Source organism: Euphorbia lathyris, chromosome 8 (assembly GCF_963576675.1).
Source record: "Euphorbia lathyris chromosome 8, ddEupLath1.1, whole genome shotgun sequence".
In the NCBI taxonomy this organism is placed as follows: Eukaryota; Viridiplantae; Streptophyta; class Magnoliopsida; order Malpighiales; family Euphorbiaceae; genus Euphorbia; species Euphorbia lathyris.
The window spans coordinates 72095944-72114053 of record NC_088917.1 but is presented as its reverse complement, the minus strand read 5'-3'; the positions used below and the strand labels follow the sequence as shown (position 1 = coordinate 72114053).

Here is an 18110-nt window from a genome sequence, read left to right as displayed (position 1 = left end):
AGTTCTCCTCCTGCTCAAGCACATCATTCAGATCATTTTTAGTTCTTAGTGCCTCATCAACCGATTGCTGATCTGAACGGTCTCTTAGCTCTTCTAGAATAAGATTACACCTTGCAATTTTCCTAGTAAAACGTGTTCTGAAGTTGCGTCCCCAATTATCCATAGCCTCACAACAGCGAGCTAAATGAGTAGTAATATCTCCATCTCCACTTTGCCCCCAAACTCCTGAGACCAGCCCTTCAAACTCTTTTACTCGAAGCCAGACCCTATCAAAGTGGAATCTGCCTTTCCGTTTCCCCGTACGACGCCCGTACAACTGTAGTAAGATTGGGGAATGGTCAGAATAAGCAGAGATCAGATTCGTGACTTCATACTGAGGAAAGCGATCACACCAGTCGTGTGAACCAAACACCCTATCCAGCTTTTCACGGATCCATAGCCTCGTACCCTTTCCTTTCTCCCACATAAACAAGCTACCCTTCATTCTTAGTTCAATTAGGGCGGTGGAAGCGATGATATTTGCAAACTGGTGTATCAGAGCTTGTGGGGTACACTGCACCTCCCAGTTTCTCTTTTCTATCCAGAATACAATTAAAGTCTCCCAACACGACCCACGGGAGATTAGAGCTGCTTGCAATACTCCCCAATAATTCCCAAGACTCATTGTGCCGATTACGATCTGCCATACCATAAAACCCAACTAACCTCCAATCTCCACGTCTCTCATCCTGAATAACGACTTCAATATGATGATTTGAGAAAGATTTTATAGAGACCTTACTCATTGTCTTCAACATCCGTGCCAAACCCCCACTATGCCCTCTAACATCCACAGTAAGACATCCAACAAAACCAAATTTACTCCTCAAACCTTCCATCCTTGGCTTACTAACTAGTGTTTCAATCAAAAAAACGAACTCTGGACTGTGAGCCTTCAAAAGCTCACCAAGTGACCTCACTGCCCGGGGGTTGCCCAAACCCCGACAGTTCCAGCTTAGGCAACTCATAATGGTCAGCGGACCTGTCCCCCAGGTCTCGACGGTTTTTTTTGCATGAGAGGCCAATTTATCCAAATTAGTATTGGAAGAATCTGCCCCTGGTGTAACCTCCTGCCCCGCATTGTTTTCTGGCTGTTCTTTCTCTTTACCTCCCTCCTCTCTCCTTCTCTTGCGAGCTTCAATTAACTCCAATTTCTCTTCTTCATTCAATTCCATATCCATATCCTGATTACCCCCCCCCCATCCCCTGCCTCATCTGCTATTGTCTGAGTACTTCCTTGCCCCTTCCTACTCTCCCAGTTAACAGTCGGCTGTCAGCTGCCAGCTCTACCAGTGATACCACTAATGCTATGTTCACGCAACCATCTTGAGCCACTTGTCTCATTCCCCGACGCATCGTGGCGCGAAGCCAGTCTCCCCATTCTCTTGTGATCTCTGATGGAGGCAAATGAAATAATTGCTCACAATAACGATCCATGTGACCAAGATGTCCACATATATAACAAAAGCTGCATAGGCGCTCATACTTAAAGTGCATGAACACTACATCTGTGGCTGATTTTTTGATTTTCTTACATCGTTTCAAGGGCTGCCTTATGTCAATTGCCACACGTACCCCCATATATGAGCGTCTGAATGCACTGTTATTATTCAGATCGTACTCCAAAAAGGTCCCTATGAACTCACCTATCTGTTTCCCTATGCTTTCTGACATACAGCCTAAAGGCAAATCATAAATCTGCACCCACATATCCACATGATTCATTTCTAACTGTTCTGGCAGTTCCCCTGGTTTCCAATCGACCATCATAAGCATATTACCATCAAAGGACTAGGGACCTCCCGCTAACACACACTCTTTATCAACAATGTGAAAGAATTAAAAAATGAAAAGATTAGACTGTACCTCTGATATTGCAATTCCTCTTCCAGGTCTCCACAAATCCGCCATTTTAGTTTTCATCACAATAAAGTTCATAGGCCTGTCGGTCAGAAACCGTCCGACAAGGACTAGCCCCTTCTCTGTGGACGATCCTCCTTGGGCATCCTTAGACCAATCAAAGGTCTCCTCTTCTCCACCAGTTAGTGCCAATTTTGCTAACTCCTTTCCATTCGAAATAGGAGCAGGAAAGGAAAGAAGCATGTTCTGAAATTCACAAAACGTCTCAATAGACCCGACCACCTGACGATCAGTTGCGCGATCAACAACCTCAACGATTCGACACACAAACACACTACACAAAGTCGCCGATGAACACTAAGTTCCGACGCCGACAACCACTTACACCGGGGAATCGATGAAGGGACACTCCCACTGCCGCCAGTTTAGATTTTGCTTATATAATATGCACACGAATCATTTAATTTAGAGAAATTAATTGATATTTATCAAATTTTATTTCAATGAAAATTATTATTCATATATTACTAGATTATTCGTTTTGATTAAATGCATCCTAATGATTATAGTGGATTTGGTCATTAACTATTGGATTTGGTTTATGTATAATCCGTTCATAAAACAAACTGATATAATCACCGTTAAAACACTTTCTAATTTTATTTTTTTTAAGACAAAATAATTCAAAATCTCCTAAATTAAGGAAATAGATAATTTAAAATTAGTTTAGTAAAATTATGCTAAAATTTATTAGTTAAATATCTATAGGTAAATAATTATTTAACTTTTCTTTTTTTTGGTTTAAATTTGAAAATAAAAAAATTCACAAAAATGTTTAATGTTTATATTAAAAATACCGTTCAACATTTCAAAAAAAGAAAAAAAAAATACCGTTCAACTGAAAACACACCATACCAGTCATTTAAGGCTGCGGTCTTACCACATCCCACATTTTCAGTTCTTTCTCTTTTACACTTCACAGTCTCCATCTTTTCCTCTTGCTTTCTTCAACTTCTCTCTTCTTGTCAACACTTTCATACAGTTATCAATCCACTTTCTCTCTTTACAAATCCAATTTCACAAAAATCCCCTTTCTCAATGTTACTATTTTAGCAGCCCTTGCAATCCATGCTAGGGCTGCAAAAATACAAGAACAACAAGAACAAGAAAACTAACCGCTATTCAATTCTGGGGTTTCCGTTTTGTATACAGTAAGTAAGAACAAGGAATAACAATGGTGTTCAAGAACAAATTGTTCTTCTCTTCAAAGAAATCTGATACTTCTAGCCCAGATGGATCCAACAGCAGCCCTCGATCTATCGGTTCTAATTCCCCTAGCCGATCCGATAAGAAGAAACCTAAATCTAGCGTTAAGGAGGATACTCCCACTTCTCATACTAGTACTGCATCCACCGGTTTTGCTGCTGCTGCTTGTAGGCAAACGCAAGTCAAAGATGGAGTCAAGAAGAAGGAGGCTGTGAAGGGGAAAGAAACTGTTGTTCAGTCGCCAAGAAAACTGAGTTTCTCTACTTCTGCCTCCAAAAAGGCTGCTGCTGCGGTGCCAGAACCCAAGGATGCGAGGGCAGCGTCCTCCGCGTCTTCGGTGTCTCCAATTTTGGCATCATCTTTAGGGCTGAACAAGATAAAGACGAGATCGGGGCCGTTGCCGCAAGAGACTTTTTTCAGTTTTAATAAGGGGTCCGGTGTTCTTGGGTCTAGTAACTTGTCGAGACCCGGTGGTACTGGTGGGGATGGAGGATCGAGTTCAAGTTCTGGGGCAGGGAAGAAGAAGGAGGTTGTAGGACAAAATAGGCTGACGGGATTTCAGGGGACCGGTGGCGGCGGTAGTAACCACAATTGGGATAGCATCTCCAGCGGAAATGCGCAATCTACGGAGATTAGTCCTAATCAGTCGGCTAAGTCACGTTTGCTAAATGCGGAATCATCAGCAGAGCCAGGTAATACTAGCCATTTTCTTTATTTTCTTTATAGGATTCAGTATTACCTTTTGTTTTAATTTCATGTTAAGATCTGCAATTACTTCATTTTGACACACTTATAACCACTCATTAATCGCTTATCTGGCCTTTGATGAGGAAATTTTTATATGTTGTTTAGATGTTTTATAGTAGATGACTTAGTGAATAGAGTTGATTATTGTTTGTTTCCACAGCCGAACTTCTTTTGGTTAGAATTGAGATTGACAATAGAATACGATGAATGCCGATTTTTCCCCCAGTTGTCATGAACTTCAGAAGATAGGTTGCCCTTGTTTCATCACCAAAACTAGTAACTTCACATTGATAATTTTTGCGGGTGTTTATTTGTAATTTACCGGCTTAATTATTTTTTGTATAGTGTTCTTCATGTTGTGCCTATAGCTGATGCTTTTCAAGTTGCTGATGGAAAGGTTGCTACCATTTAGATTAGAACAATATGTTTTTAGCATATTTATGAATCCTTGGAACAGAAAACCATGAATAAGTTGGTGGTCTGGAACCTAGAATCTCCATATAAGCTGCATTTAGCGAGATTTTCAATGTTGATAAAAGCCTTTTGGTGGTGAATTATGTGATCCTTGCTTTTGGCTTTAATTACAAGAAGGTTCTGTAGCAAGCAGCTAGTCCTTTGTGATCCCTGCTATTTGTTGATCGTTTTCATCATATCTACTAAAAGTATTGTCTTGTGATGTTTAGTCTATAGAATCTTGAAATTCCTCTAAATTCCCAATCGTTGCTGTTGTTGCTGTAGCTAGATTCTAAAACTTGTACTTCTAAATCAACAAAGGACCTCATATTTGAAAAGTGATCTACTATATGTTATGAACTGATTCCGATACATTCAGCTGATGAAATCTAGAAGGTGGCACCTTTTAACAGATAGGCTTCTAAAACCAAGTTATATGAGGGTTTCATGTTGATGGGATCTTAGGCTATTGAATTAGATTGACAGTAGTTATACTTATAGTGGCTATGGATGATGTTACCTGTACACTGGCATCGAGTAATATGATTACAGTTGTGTATTTCTGTGATAACCAAGTCATGTTACATTTATCCATATCTAGGATATCTATTATCCATATCTAGGATGTCTATGGAAACAATTCATATATCATAGTCATCATAATTTGTGCTTTTACTATGCTATGCTTTAACTATTCTACATGCCCTAAGATGACTTGCTCATGTTTCTTTTCCTCCCTGTTAAGAAAGATGGTAGGGTTCTATAAAATGAGTCAAATTTGGTATTTGCAAATTTTGGATTAAAATATTTTAGATGGATTGAAGTGATGTTCAAATTTGGAGTCTATTTGTTAAAAAACATCTTTTGATATAGAATTGTTTATCTAATTTTCTTATTCCCCATATTGTAAGAACATTAGAAGCCATTTTAGACAGATTTCAGTTAGTATTTGGAGGAGAAGAGTTGGGACTGTAAAGTGCTTATCTTCAAATGGAATGTGAACCTTCCTTGAGAATGTCTTCAAGATTGTGTCTGAAGGGAGTTTTGAACTGTTTTAATAGAAAATTAGATGAGTAATGAGCTATAAATTACTTATCATACATTGTGACATTTGGTTGCTTCAAAACTGTTGTCAGTGTCCTTAGCCTTTTATTTATGATGCATCATTGATGATGTGTAAATGCTTAAGTTATTGGGAAGTTGGAGGGCATGTCGTCCATGGTTAATGCTGAAATGGCACTGAGCCTTGAGGGGTAGTATGTTCATGAGGTCTGAATTCTGTAACCAGAGTGGACTATTGTAGCAATATGATTTCTGTGTGTTCATGTGAATATGTATCCAATTCTGCTGCTGATATTATATTATTTTTTTATTTTTTATTTTTTAAATTAGGATGTGGGAACTACAGGTAACTTTTTTTGCACTTATGTATGATAAGAGGATAACAAAGTTTAAGTAAAAAAAGCATAACAAAATCTATGCTTGTTTTTAGGTTTAGCTTATGTGAACATTTAGGGAGAAGTATGTGACAAAGAATTTGTACTAGATATGAGTAAAGCTTCACTGTAGAGTAGACATGCTACCTGCATAGTTGTTAAAGGCGCGCCTAACGCGAGGCTCAAGGTCCTGAGCCTAATAAGTTCCAGGTGAGGCTCTGTTTAAAAGGCTCTCGTCTTGTGTGCCTCTCCCAGGCGCTCCTCTTCTTCGTTTCTTTTAATGGTTAGTGTTTTATTTTCTTACTACTAAAATCATCATTTGGTAGTATGGTTGTGAATAACAACACATTAGTGTGAATACCTGAAAATCATCATTTGGTAGTACTCACATAGAGAAAGGTGAAGGTGCTAATGCTTGAAATTCGTACTAGTTAACTTGTAGAAATGAATTTCAGTAGTTGAATGGTTTTCGCAATTGGCAAATTTTCGAGTAATATTCTTATAAGATAGCTTGAATTACCTTGATAGGTCAACATGAGTCATCATGGGGTCGTGCTGGCGGCTTAAGAAGTTCTGATACTTTTACACCGGAGGTATCGATGAAGGATTTTTGTTGATGCACTTGGTAAATTAATTTCGCTTCAACTCTTCTTTTTTTAATCTTTTTCTTACATTCTTCTTAAATGTTTTGTTTTGTAGACATATGATTGTGAAAATCCAAAGGAATCTGAATCCCCCCGTTTTCAAGCTATCCTCAGAGTGACTAGTGCACCTAGAAAGAGGTTTCCTTCTGATATCAAAAGTTTCTCACATGAATTAAATTCTAAAGGAGTGCGGCCCTACCCATTTTGGAAGCCTCGAGGGCTAAATAACTTAGAGGTGAGTAACTTGGCTGTCTCTGTTAGATCCACCTTCTGAAAAATTATGCTCGAGCAAGTTAAATTTCTTCTTAACCAACTGGCTTTTATACAGGAAATCTTGGTTGTTATAAGGGCGAGGTTTGATAAAGCAAAGGAAGAAGTCAATTCTGATTTAGCTATCTTTGCTGCGGATCTTGTTGGAGTACTTGAAAAAAATGCAGAAAGTCATCCTGAGTGGCAAGAAACCATTGAGGACTTGTTGGTTCTCGCTCGGAGTTGTGCTATGGCATCACCCAATGAGTTTTGGCTTCAGTGTGAAGGTATAGTCCAAGAACTAGATGATAGACGACAAGAACTTCCTCCCGGAGTGCTGAAGCAGCTGCATACACGAATGCTTTTCATTCTCACAAGGTGTACCCGGTTGTTGCAATTCCACAAAGAAAGTGGGCTGGCTGAAGATGAAAATGTTTTTCAGCTTCGTCAGTCTAGGCTTTTGAATTCTGCTGATAAACGTGTATCTGGGAACATTGGAAGAGATAGCAAAAGTTCCAGTGCTGCCAAGGCATCAAAGACAGCTTCAGCAAGGAAGTCATATAGTCAAGAGCAGCGTGGCTTTGATTGGAACAGAGACCATGCTGCACAACCTGTAAATTCACTGCCTATTACTGATGATACTTCAAAGAATATGGATTCTCCTGGAGGCCGAGATCGGATGGCTTCATGGAAGAAACTTCCATCTCCTGTAGGAAAAAGCTTGAAGGAAGTAACTCCTTCTAAGGAACACATTGATAACAAGGTTGTTGAACCTTTGAAGATGTTGAACAGTAGGAAAGGAACTACTGATGCTGATATAATTGCTACTAAGGTTTCGGATCCTCCTACAGCAAAAGATACACATGAACATTCTGTGAAGCACCAACACAAAGTTTCTTGGGGTTACTGGGGAGATCAGCAGAATATTGCTGATGATGCTTCAATTATTTGTCGCATTTGTGAGGAAGAGGTTCCAACTTCACATGTTGAAGAACATTCAAGAATTTGTGCAATTGCTGATCGATATGATCAGACAGGTATTAATGTGAATGAACGACTTGTCAGTATTTCTGAAGCTCTTGAGAAGATGATTGAATCCTATGCTCATAAGGATATTCATCAGGCAGCAGGAAGTCCAGATGTTACTAAAGTATCAAATTCCAGTGTTACTGAAGAGTCTGATGTCCTCTCCCCAAAACTCAGTGATTGGTCCAGGAGAGGTTCAGAGGATATGCTTGACTGTTTTCCTGACGCTGATAATTCTGTTTTTATGGATGACCTGAAGGGTTTGCCTTCGATGTCTTGCAAAACCCGTTTTGGGCCAAAATCAGATCAAGGAATGGCCACGTCTTCAGCTGGTAGCATGACTCCTAGATCTCCGTTATTAACCCCTAGGACCAGCCAGATGGACTTGCTCCTAGCAGGGAAGGGTGGTTTTTCTGAGCATGATGATATTCCTCAGGTATATTTATAGTTTTTCTTCTTTTTGCTTCTTGGAGATCCTGGCCGGAATATGTGTATCCATATCTCTTAAGCTTACGTGGCTTGAAATTCACTGTGACTTCATTTTACTTTACATGAAAAGAAACTTTTCTTGTGGTCACTTGTAGAAGGGGCCACAAAGAAAAGGAAATGCAGTAATCAAACTTATAATGACAGTTGAACTTGAAAGAATATTTACCATTATCTGAAGTACTATTTATGGCATGGTTAAAGATGAAATTTAGTGGGTGGGGGTTCTTTCTCTCTTCCATGACTATATAAAGGGGATAGAAATCCTTGCCGTGAGTGGCAGGTTTGGAAGAGTGATAGATTCTTTGTATCCTTGACATGGTTCTCGCTGTTACTAATTGAGGACTTTGAATATATTTCTCATTTGCTAATATGAAATAAGAATTTCTTTCCACCATGATACAGATGAATGAACTTGCGGATATTGCTAAATGTGCTGCAAATACTCCTTTAGACGATGATCGTGCCATTCCTTATTTGATTTCGTGTCTTGAAGACTTGGGAGTTGTCACTGGGCGAAGAAAGTTTGATTCACTCACTGTTCAAACTTTTGGAACACGCATCGAAAAGCTTATCAGGTGGGCATTGTTCCTTAATAGTTTTGGAAAATTTAATACTGAACTTGTGGGGTACATCTTAGCACTATTGAAGTTTGTGTTCAGCATTCTTCACTGTTTACATAAATTTAAAGATCTTCCTCAATTTGACTTCTGACTAAGAGTTGTTAATTTCCACTTCTTAGAGATGTAATGAGTTCTGATTCTTCAGGGAGAAGTATTTGCAGCTATGTGAACTTGTAGAGGACGAAAGAGTTGATATAACAAGTACTATAATTGATGAAGATGCTCCTTTGGAAGATGATGTTATTAGGAGTTTGAGGACAAGCCCCATACACTCTACTAAAGACCGAACCTCCATAGATGATTTTGAGATAATAAAACCAATAAGTCGTGGGGCATTTGGACGAGTTTTCTTGGCTAAAAAGAGAACAACTGGAGATCTTTTTGCCATAAAGGTATATGTCCCTCAAAAGTACAATTAAGATATCAAGTTCTTGAACATGAATAATTTTTCATAAAATAAAATAATATCAAGCCTTGGCGCAACGGTAAACGTTGTTGTCGTGTGACTGAGAGGTCACGGGTTCGAGTCTTAGGAGCGGCCTCTTGCCAAAAAAATTGACAGGGGAAGGCTTGCCCCCAGTACACCCTTGTGGTGGGACCCCTCCCTGGACCCTCGCTTAAGTGGGGACGCGTAGTGCACCGGGCCGCCCTTTTTTTTATAAAATAAATCTGTATTCTTTCAGTGCTGTAATTCCACAGTGGAAAGCTGGTTATTTTGCTTGAGTTTAAAAGAGAAATAGAAGGGAAAATTAATGTCTTTACAGATTATGAAAGGTGACGGGGTAAAATAAGAAGAAACAAAGGAGCATTTACTGAAATAAAAAAAATAGAGCTTTACAAAAAATAATCAGACCAATACCTTGACTAAGTCTAAAGGGAAAAAAAGATTTAAAAGCTTAACCAAGGAGATTATATAAAAGGGCAAAATGCATTATTTGGACTCGAAAAACTTAGGCATCTTTCTCTATTTAGCTCCTGTTGTTTTATTTTTCTGGATTAAGCCTGAATGTTCCATTATGTTCTATTTAGCTTTTGAGGTTTGCAATTTTTTTTTGGTATTGGACCTTATTTTATATGGCTCAATGTTTATCCATAATAGTTCGATAAGTATGACATAGTGGAGCATCAGGGGCTCAATATTCACATTTATAAACGTCAGTAGGTTTAATTCAGAACATTAAAGCAATAGGGGTTGAATTAAAAAGAATTGCACATTTATGGTGTAAAGACGGTTGGGAAATTCATAAGACTAAAAGGCACATATAGCATATACTTATAACATGGTTCAAATGGCAGATGGATCTTATTTTTATTAAGAAAGTGAACCTTACATGAGTTATTTTTTTGTTTTTATCATGAATTACATACTTGTGCATTTCTTCCAGGTTCTTAAGAAAGCTGACATGATTCGTAAGAATGCTGTCGAAAGTATACTTGCAGAACGAGATATTTTAATTTCAGTTCGCAATCCTTTTGTGGTGAGCAAATGTACTAGCAAATTAATTTTCGCATGCCCTTACATATGCTTACCCATTCTAACATAAAAGAGATCTTCTCAGGTTCGTTTCTTTTATTCATTTACTTGTCGTGAGAATTTGTATCTTGTGATGGAGTACTTGAATGGAGGAGATCTATACTCCCTCTTGAGAAACTTGGGTTGCTTAGAAGAAGACGTTGCTCGAGTATACATTGCAGAAGTTGTAAGTTTCTGTCCTAACTTCAGAAATTCTTTTGTTGCTTCCAGAGTGGTATGACCTCTAAATTTAACTTTTATTCTCTTAAGGTGCTTGCTTTGGAATATCTACATTCGCTGCGTGTGGTTCATCGTGATTTGAAGCCTGATAATTTGTTAATTGCACATGATGGTCATATCAAGGTAACCTCATGTTTTATTTTTGTTGCTACCTGCTTCTTGATGAAAATGAGGAATTTGATGACTAGCTACAATTTATTTTTGCACCAAATACAGGTTACCTTGTCTTCATAGGTTATATATACATGCTTCTTTGTTTTTCTATAGCAAAGTGATCTTCAGGTGTGATGTAGCCTTGCGGAAGCTCTTTAAAACAAAATTTGATAGTTCAATCGATACCTAATTGTTGCAATACCTTTGGCAACATCTAGAATCTTCTATAGGTGAATGTCTTTTGGTTTGAAACTAGACAGAGCAAAGAAATTTATTAAGGTTATGAGTAACAGTTTGTATGTTGCCTTGGGTGAGCACAATATTTGATAATCTTACATCTGAGAGTGGAAAAAATCCAATTAAAATTTTTCCTTCGTTATTCATCTCTAATATCTAAGACTAATGTAGCAATCTGGTTGAACACATCTGAGAAAATGTTCACTGTGGCCCATAGTCCTGACTGATTTATCTATTAAAAGGTGCTTTCCTAGGTTGGATTCTGTTCCACACAAAAGGAAATAAGGCAGGAATGTCTTATTATTTGGGCAAGCAACAACATTTTATTTATTTATGTAATATGTAGTGATTTTCTATTATTTAGTCAGTAGCTTCCCATTATTTAGGAAGTAGTGTATTCATTGGGTAGTAGTGATTTTCTATTATTTAGTCAATAACTTTTCATTATTTAGGAAGTAGTGTATTCATTGGGTAGTAGTGTTTTATTCTAATAAGTTTGGTAGCTAGTTTTGTTATTAAAATAATTGTATTAGGTTTTGGTTTATCTCCCCTACAAAAGGGGCAGTGTTTCAATAAAAATTATTATGAATTTTCAGTCAAAAAGAGAATCAAGGGAGTTCGGGTGATCTCTCACAACTCAAAATCACCATTGAGCTTTAAAGATAGGTTGCTCAAAGAACAAGAAAAGCAAAGGAAATCAAAGATTTTCTTGTGAAAAGACCTGTGACGAGATCCTCTCTGCAGGCCCCTAACAAATTGGTATTAGAAGAGGTGCACGGGTGACATTCACTGTGGCTCTTGATAGTCACTTTTCCATCATGGGGAAAAGGGTCGAAGGGTTTGCAGCTAACTTTAGTCACAAACCAGTGCAATTGGAATGATACAATGAACATCATACGGTAGCACATGGAGAGGTGTGCAACCACATGCAACCAGCCCAGACCAAATCACTCGGAATGTATCAGGTTGTGCAAGGTTGTTGCACAGGAAGCTGCAATCATCCCTAAATACAGTAGGTTAAAAATCCCTTCCTATAAAGGAGTTAGGGATTCCTTGACATAGTGCATATGTGTGAACAATTTCTTATTAACCACCGAAGAAGGAAAATGACAAGGTAGGATTGGCTATATTCTAAATGACAAAAGAGGTGCAATTGCAGAATTGCGGAATTATAGATTGCTCCATAGATTGGAACAAGAGAGGACGATGAACTCCTTCCTATACAAGGCAGCAACATTTTATGTTTTAGGCAATCGGCTATATTCTATTTATTTAGGTAGTGATTTTCCACTATTTAGGCAATAACTTTTTATCATTTAGGAAATAGGCGTATTCATTAGGTAGTAGTGTCTTGTTTTATAAAGTTTGGTAGCTAAGTTCCTTCATAAGGACTCTTTCCTTGTATTACGTTTTGGTTTATCTCTCCCATAAAAGGAGCAGCCTTTCAATAAAAAAATATTATGAATTCACAGTAAAAAGAAGAACTAAGGGAGTTTGGGTGATCTCCCAGAAATCATTGAGCTTCAAAAATAGGTTACTCGAAGAACGGGAAAAGCAAAAGAAATTGATTTTCTTGTGAAATTTCAGGTTTCGTGAAAATATTAACAGACACCAAACATCCTTGTCTAGTCTTTACCTCTTTGTCACTGTTAGTGCAGGTCACATGGCAGTATTGTCAGTGTGGCTTTGATGCTGTTTTGTTAATATTTCTCTGCTTTGGCATATTAGTTCTCGTGATTGCTAGGTTAGGTTCTAAATTCCCCACATATGATGTGGATATTACACCAACCAGTTTGATGAAAGAAAGTTCCTTAATTTTGGAAACATTTAACTAGTAACTTATAAAGTTGCATATTTTAGTTGTTGTTTTAACAGACAGTTAATATTTCTTAACCTATCCATCCTTCAACATATATTTTTAAAATCTTCTTCTTTGGATCTCATATTTAAATAACATTTGTGTAACTAGCAGAACAGGTACCTGATGTGAAAATTCTACAATGGTCCAGGACCAACTGGTCCTGGAGCATTCAGGAGTGATGTGGGTATTTGAAAACCCCTTCCTGTTCTAACTTTTTTGTATATACCTGGATCCTATTCCTAAGCAAAGGGGACAGAATCAATTACCACAGAACTCCTTTCAGCTTCTATTCTAACCTCAATAGCTACAAGTCAGACTGATTGTCTTTTGAAGCAGTGAAGTAGCTTTGTTTTAGAGTTTCTTGAGGTTAATTGGTAGATTTATTTGATGTTTCATGGAGTATCAGACTTGAGCCAACCAGACCTGAATTTAGTGAAGACTTGAGCCAAAGAATTCCTTAGGGACACATCTGTGTTCAAATAGGCATCACACCAGGATACAATTGCACATCAACAATTTAATTGGGTATGACAAAGGAGCAAAATGTTTGTGAATTTTCTCTTTTCGTTGATATGTTGATATGGAACAGTGCAAAACTTTCTGTTATTGGCTTTTTTTGACCCAAAATAACCTAAATCCATCAATACTTGGCATCTTTAAATATTTAAATGAGAATTGGGGATCCTTTTGATTAATAGGAGTCAGCTACAAATTTTGAGAACTGAATCTTTAAAAATCCATCTGAGTACAGAAAATCTTCAACTTGCCAAAATCCCTCTGAAACCTATAGTTGTAGAACTCTGGACTGCCCAGTAAGTTGTTTGAATAAACATATATTTAGCGATCTTCAATGTTACAGAAAACTTTCATAATGTTTCGAATAGACCACACATGAAACTTTGATAATTTTTGTTTTTCCATTCAGTGTCTAACTTTTAGAACAGGTTGTACTGCTGGTTCTGTCTATTTTCTATCTCATATTACCATCTCAAACTTGTCAATCAATGTAGAAATCCTGAAATCTACTTGAAGATTCCAAAGTTATTTGAGTCAAGCTTGAGTGCGAGTAGTTCGAGTAATGTGCTGACCTAAATTCTGTTAAGATACTTGAATCTTGTAGAACATGTGCTTTAGGGAGCATTTGTTCTTTTCTTGTGCTTGCCTTCTTGAGTAGTGTCTTGCTTTAGTATTTGTTTTTCCAGAAGTAAGGTATTCTTGAAGAAGTAATCTAGCTTCTTTTCTTTTTGAACAGCTCACAGACTTTGGTCTTTCCAAGGTTGGTCTTATCAACAGCACTGATGATTTATCTGGTCCAGCAGTCGGTGGGACCTCTATGCTTGTAGATGATGAACCGCAAGTATCCACTTCTGAAGATCAGCAGGAAAGAAGGAAAAAACGTTCTGCTGTAGGCACACCTGACTATTTGGCACCGGAGATACTTTTGGGAACAGGACATGGTTCGTATAGCCTTTTTATAGTTTAAGGTGCTATGATTGTCTTCTTCTTACTTCTTTGGAAGTCTAGTATTAGATAATGATCAGTCGAACTTTGGTTATAAGTATTGCATTGGTAGGAGGCTTAACATATAAGTTAGTTGTATGTAGATCATGGGTATTAAGTTACCCATGTTATATTTTTAGTCTTGCCCCCTTCTTTCCCCTAGCATGAACTTTCAGAACCTTTGGACCATGAGATAGTGGGTCCAACAACTTACCTTTTTTTTTGTATCATACTGTATTGCAAATCAACGTTTCAAGTGAAAATCCATAATGGTGCCAACATGGTGCTCACGCTGCAAGGTTTTTAAACTGCTGGCATGCAATTTTGTTCAGGTGCAACTGCCGATTGGTGGTCTGTGGGTGTCATTCTATTTGAGCTGATTGTTGGTATTCCACCATTTAATGCTGAGCATCCCCAGGTAACCCTCTTACTTCTGACTACGATGCAATTTTGAAGTATGGTTGCCATTAATTTTTTAATGCTTTTTTTCACTTTCTAAATTTTGGTTTGTTATTAGTGTTTGTCAGATATTAATATGAAATGGGCCTTAACTATCAGCTTAAGCTTTTAGTTCAATTGGTTCCATAACAGTGTTATAGGAAGGTGCTTTCATGAGATAATTGATTGTGAAGCAATTCATTAAAAAAATGCATTTTAAATTTTTGATAAACTAATACATGGTTGAAATGCGAAATCACATGACATTTCCTTTGTTCCAATATATTTTTTCCTCTTGTGCATTGCATGTTAGTTTTATGGTTTCATGGAATAGAAGATAGAGAAGGTGGAAAATGATGGATCAGATAAGTACAGAAAGGAATTTTAAGTAATATGATCTTGTTTGGAGCTTTGCAATGGAAAGGAGGTTAATGGATGCTAAAATATTAAAAATATTAGAAGTATTTAGTTCAAACCCCTAGAAAGGTAAATGGAATGAAAATCAAACTCCCATTTAGCTCCATTACATTAAAAAGAAGCTCTCAAGCAGGTTTGGGAGATTAGCATATGTTTGCGTCCCACATATTAGTTCCCTTCGGTGAACTCCAATTGACAGCGTTAATTGGGTAAATTAAGAGCCATGAAATCAAATCCCTGAAGAAAACTTGTTACTTCTGCAGTGACTACTGAAAAATATGCATATATAGAAGTCCTTATCAACAGTGTTTTGAAAACCGGACCGGATCGGCCGGTCGAACCGGTCGAACCGTGAACCAGTCAAGTGTCCGGTCCGGTTTTAGCTATACAGGTTCAACTATATTAAACCGCATCAAACCGGGGTTGAACCGCGAACCGGTGTTGAACCAGTGAACCGGATTGACCCTGGTTTTTTGCCATTTTTTGAAAAACATATTGATTTAAGGAAAAAATTTAAAAATTAGGTAAGAACAACCTCTTTAATAATTGGTGTTAATTAATTTAATTTTAATCTTAATATTGTGTTAAACTATGGGTTTGATTTTAGATGTGTGAATTTTTAATTAATGTGTTAAATTAAGGATTGGTTACCGATGTGTGAATTTTTATATTATCTGTATGAATTTTTAATTTTTAATTTATATGTTAACTTAAGAATTGTTTGTTATATGTATGAAATTTTTAATTTTATGTTCAATGAAATATCATTTTATTTTTTATATATTTATTTATTTATTTTTTTATCCGGTTGAACCATTCCGGTTGAACCGGTTGAACCTATTGAACCTTGAACCAGTTGTCTCACCGGTTCAACGTCCGGTCCGGTTTTCAAAACATTTACAATCGGAAATGGAATTGATAGGCTTTTTGTTGGTTTTTATTGAGTTCCAGTTCATTTCTCATTCTATTGGCGTGTTCTTATTTTTTGTTTTGTTTATAGATAATATTTGATAATATTCTCAACCGGAAGATACCTTGGCCTAGCGTGCCTGAAGAAATGAGCCCTGAAGCATGGGATCTAATTGATAGGTAAGAAAAAGCTGCCTGGTATAGATGGCAATGCACAATTACGATGCTTCTTTACTCCTGCAATTTGTTTTTGGTTGGATTAGTATCATTTTCAACTCATAAGGACATTACTGACAACTAAATTGGTTAAAACGCAATCACACCAAGTCTTAAGTTGCTAATACTATCAATCTCCAGATTATTGACAGAAGATCCTAATCAAAGACTTGGAGCTGGAGGAGCAGCTGAGGTACCCTTGGTTTCCGTTTCTTGATTCCATCTTCATCTGTATGCATATTGCAGCATGCATTTATATAGTGTTGCTATAAATTGTAGTAATAGATGCAGAACTTATGATGCAGGTGAAGCAGCATGTATTCTTTAAAGATATTAACTGGGACACACTTGCCAGGCAGAAGGTGTGTGAAATCTTTGATCTAAAAACCCATGAAATTACTTAACTAGTTATAAAGCATTTTTGTGGAATGATCACATCGTTTGAGTTTGTTGCTTTGTAGGCTGCATTTGTTCCCAGTTCGGAGAGTGCGCTTGATACAAGTTACTTCACAAGTCGTTATTCATGGAATGGTAATGATGACAATGCATACCCAGCCAGTGATTTTGAGGATTCTAGTGATTCTGACAGCTTGAGTGGGAGCAGTAGCTGCCTAAGCAACCGTCAAGATGAAGTGGTATGTTAGTTGTAAAAGCTCGTCATCAATTCATTTTTTTTGTTCTAACTTTTTTTGTACGTATAGCTGAAAGATTACTCCTTGCATATGTTCATAAAGCAGGGAGATGAATGTGCGGGTCTTGCAGAGTTTGAGTCTGGCTCATCTGTCAATTACTCATTCAGTAATTTCTCATTCAAGGTATTATCTTTTTTCATAGCACCGGCTTAATTTTTCCAGCTCACCATTCAATCAATTCGGTGATTGTTCGATTTGTGAAATTGGTTAAATCTTTTGAAAATGTCTTTGTGCATTTTATGGTTTGGTATTGGCAATGTTCTTGTGAAGGAATATTGATGCAGCATGTTCTCATATTTTCTCTTTGCTTGTGGTTATAGAATCTGTCCCAGCTTGCTTCAATCAACTATGATCTTCTCTCCAAGGGTTGGAAGGACGATCCACCTACAAATTCTAAATCATGACCCGTGTATCTGCTCTGTCAAGTGCCGGAATTGTTTTTTTTTTTCTTTTTCTTTTGGCGTTCAAAATCAATTTGGGCATTTATAAGGTGTCTGATTGGCGGTGTTTGTATACCCTGTACATGTATGATTCAGTAGACCTTGTTCATGTTCTTCATTCAATCGATTTTACTATATTACTATCTGATTTGATATTGATACTCCTGCAGAAATAGAAGAAGACAAGTTGAAAGGACCGAAATCTGCTGAGGGGGTGCGTTCTTTCCACATTATAGGTAACGGATCCACACTGAGGTTCCAATTTTACGTCAAGTCGGAGTTGGAGTCGTTTTTTTTTTGGGCTGAGGATAATTAGTGCATGATAATTTTAATACCACAGTGTTGGTCTACACTCTTAAACCTATGGTGTACTGTTTGTGATTTTTTCCATATCAATGAGAATGCATCCATCCCTATGTTTTCAGTTCAGTGTAACATGTATTATCATAAAGTGTAAATGTCAGATCAAACATGGTACAAATTTTAGTTACTTGGGTGTCATTTTTGGAGTAATTTTAAGAAAGATGTCTAATTGTGTGGTTAAACTACACCCATGGTCCCTTCCCTTTGCCCTTTATGGTATATGAACTTTAGAATCAGAAATGATGGCCACTGAACTTTGCACTTTTCTAACGTGATGACCCTTTTTACTGTTGACCAAATCA

The 18110-nt window shown here is 37.4% G+C and overlaps 1 protein-coding gene across 3 annotated transcripts; it reads left to right on the top strand.

Moving 5' to 3' along the window:
- Positions 1-2848: 2848 nt before the first annotated feature.
- LOC136203109 (probable serine/threonine protein kinase IREH1) lies at positions 2849-17874 on the top strand. Of its 3 annotated transcripts, none has more exons than XM_065994166.1 (18): positions 2851-3857; positions 6330-6394; positions 6501-6680; positions 6774-8156; positions 8612-8784; positions 8975-9221; positions 10215-10307; positions 10389-10529; positions 10613-10705; positions 14086-14290; positions 14666-14751; positions 16189-16277; positions 16455-16506; positions 16619-16675; positions 16775-16948; positions 17051-17128; positions 17326-17530; positions 17616-17874. In XM_065994166.1, exons 1-17 carry the CDS (start codon positions 3134-3136, stop codon positions 17407-17409), a joined length of 3924 nt encoding a protein of 1307 aa, XP_065850238.1. In that variant the 5' UTR covers positions 2851-3133; the 3' UTR covers positions 17410-17530; positions 17616-17874. The 3 variants fall into 3 exon arrangements, with proteins under 3 accessions (XP_065850240.1, XP_065850238.1, XP_065850237.1); XM_065994165.1 differs by having other exon boundaries at positions 17048-17128; XM_065994168.1 differs by lacking the exons at positions 16455-16506; positions 16619-16675; positions 16775-16948; ... (1 more) ...; positions 17326-17530; positions 17616-17874 and having other exon boundaries at positions 2849-3857; positions 14086-14317; positions 16189-16216.
- The last annotated feature ends 236 nt before the right edge of the window (positions 17875-18110 follow it).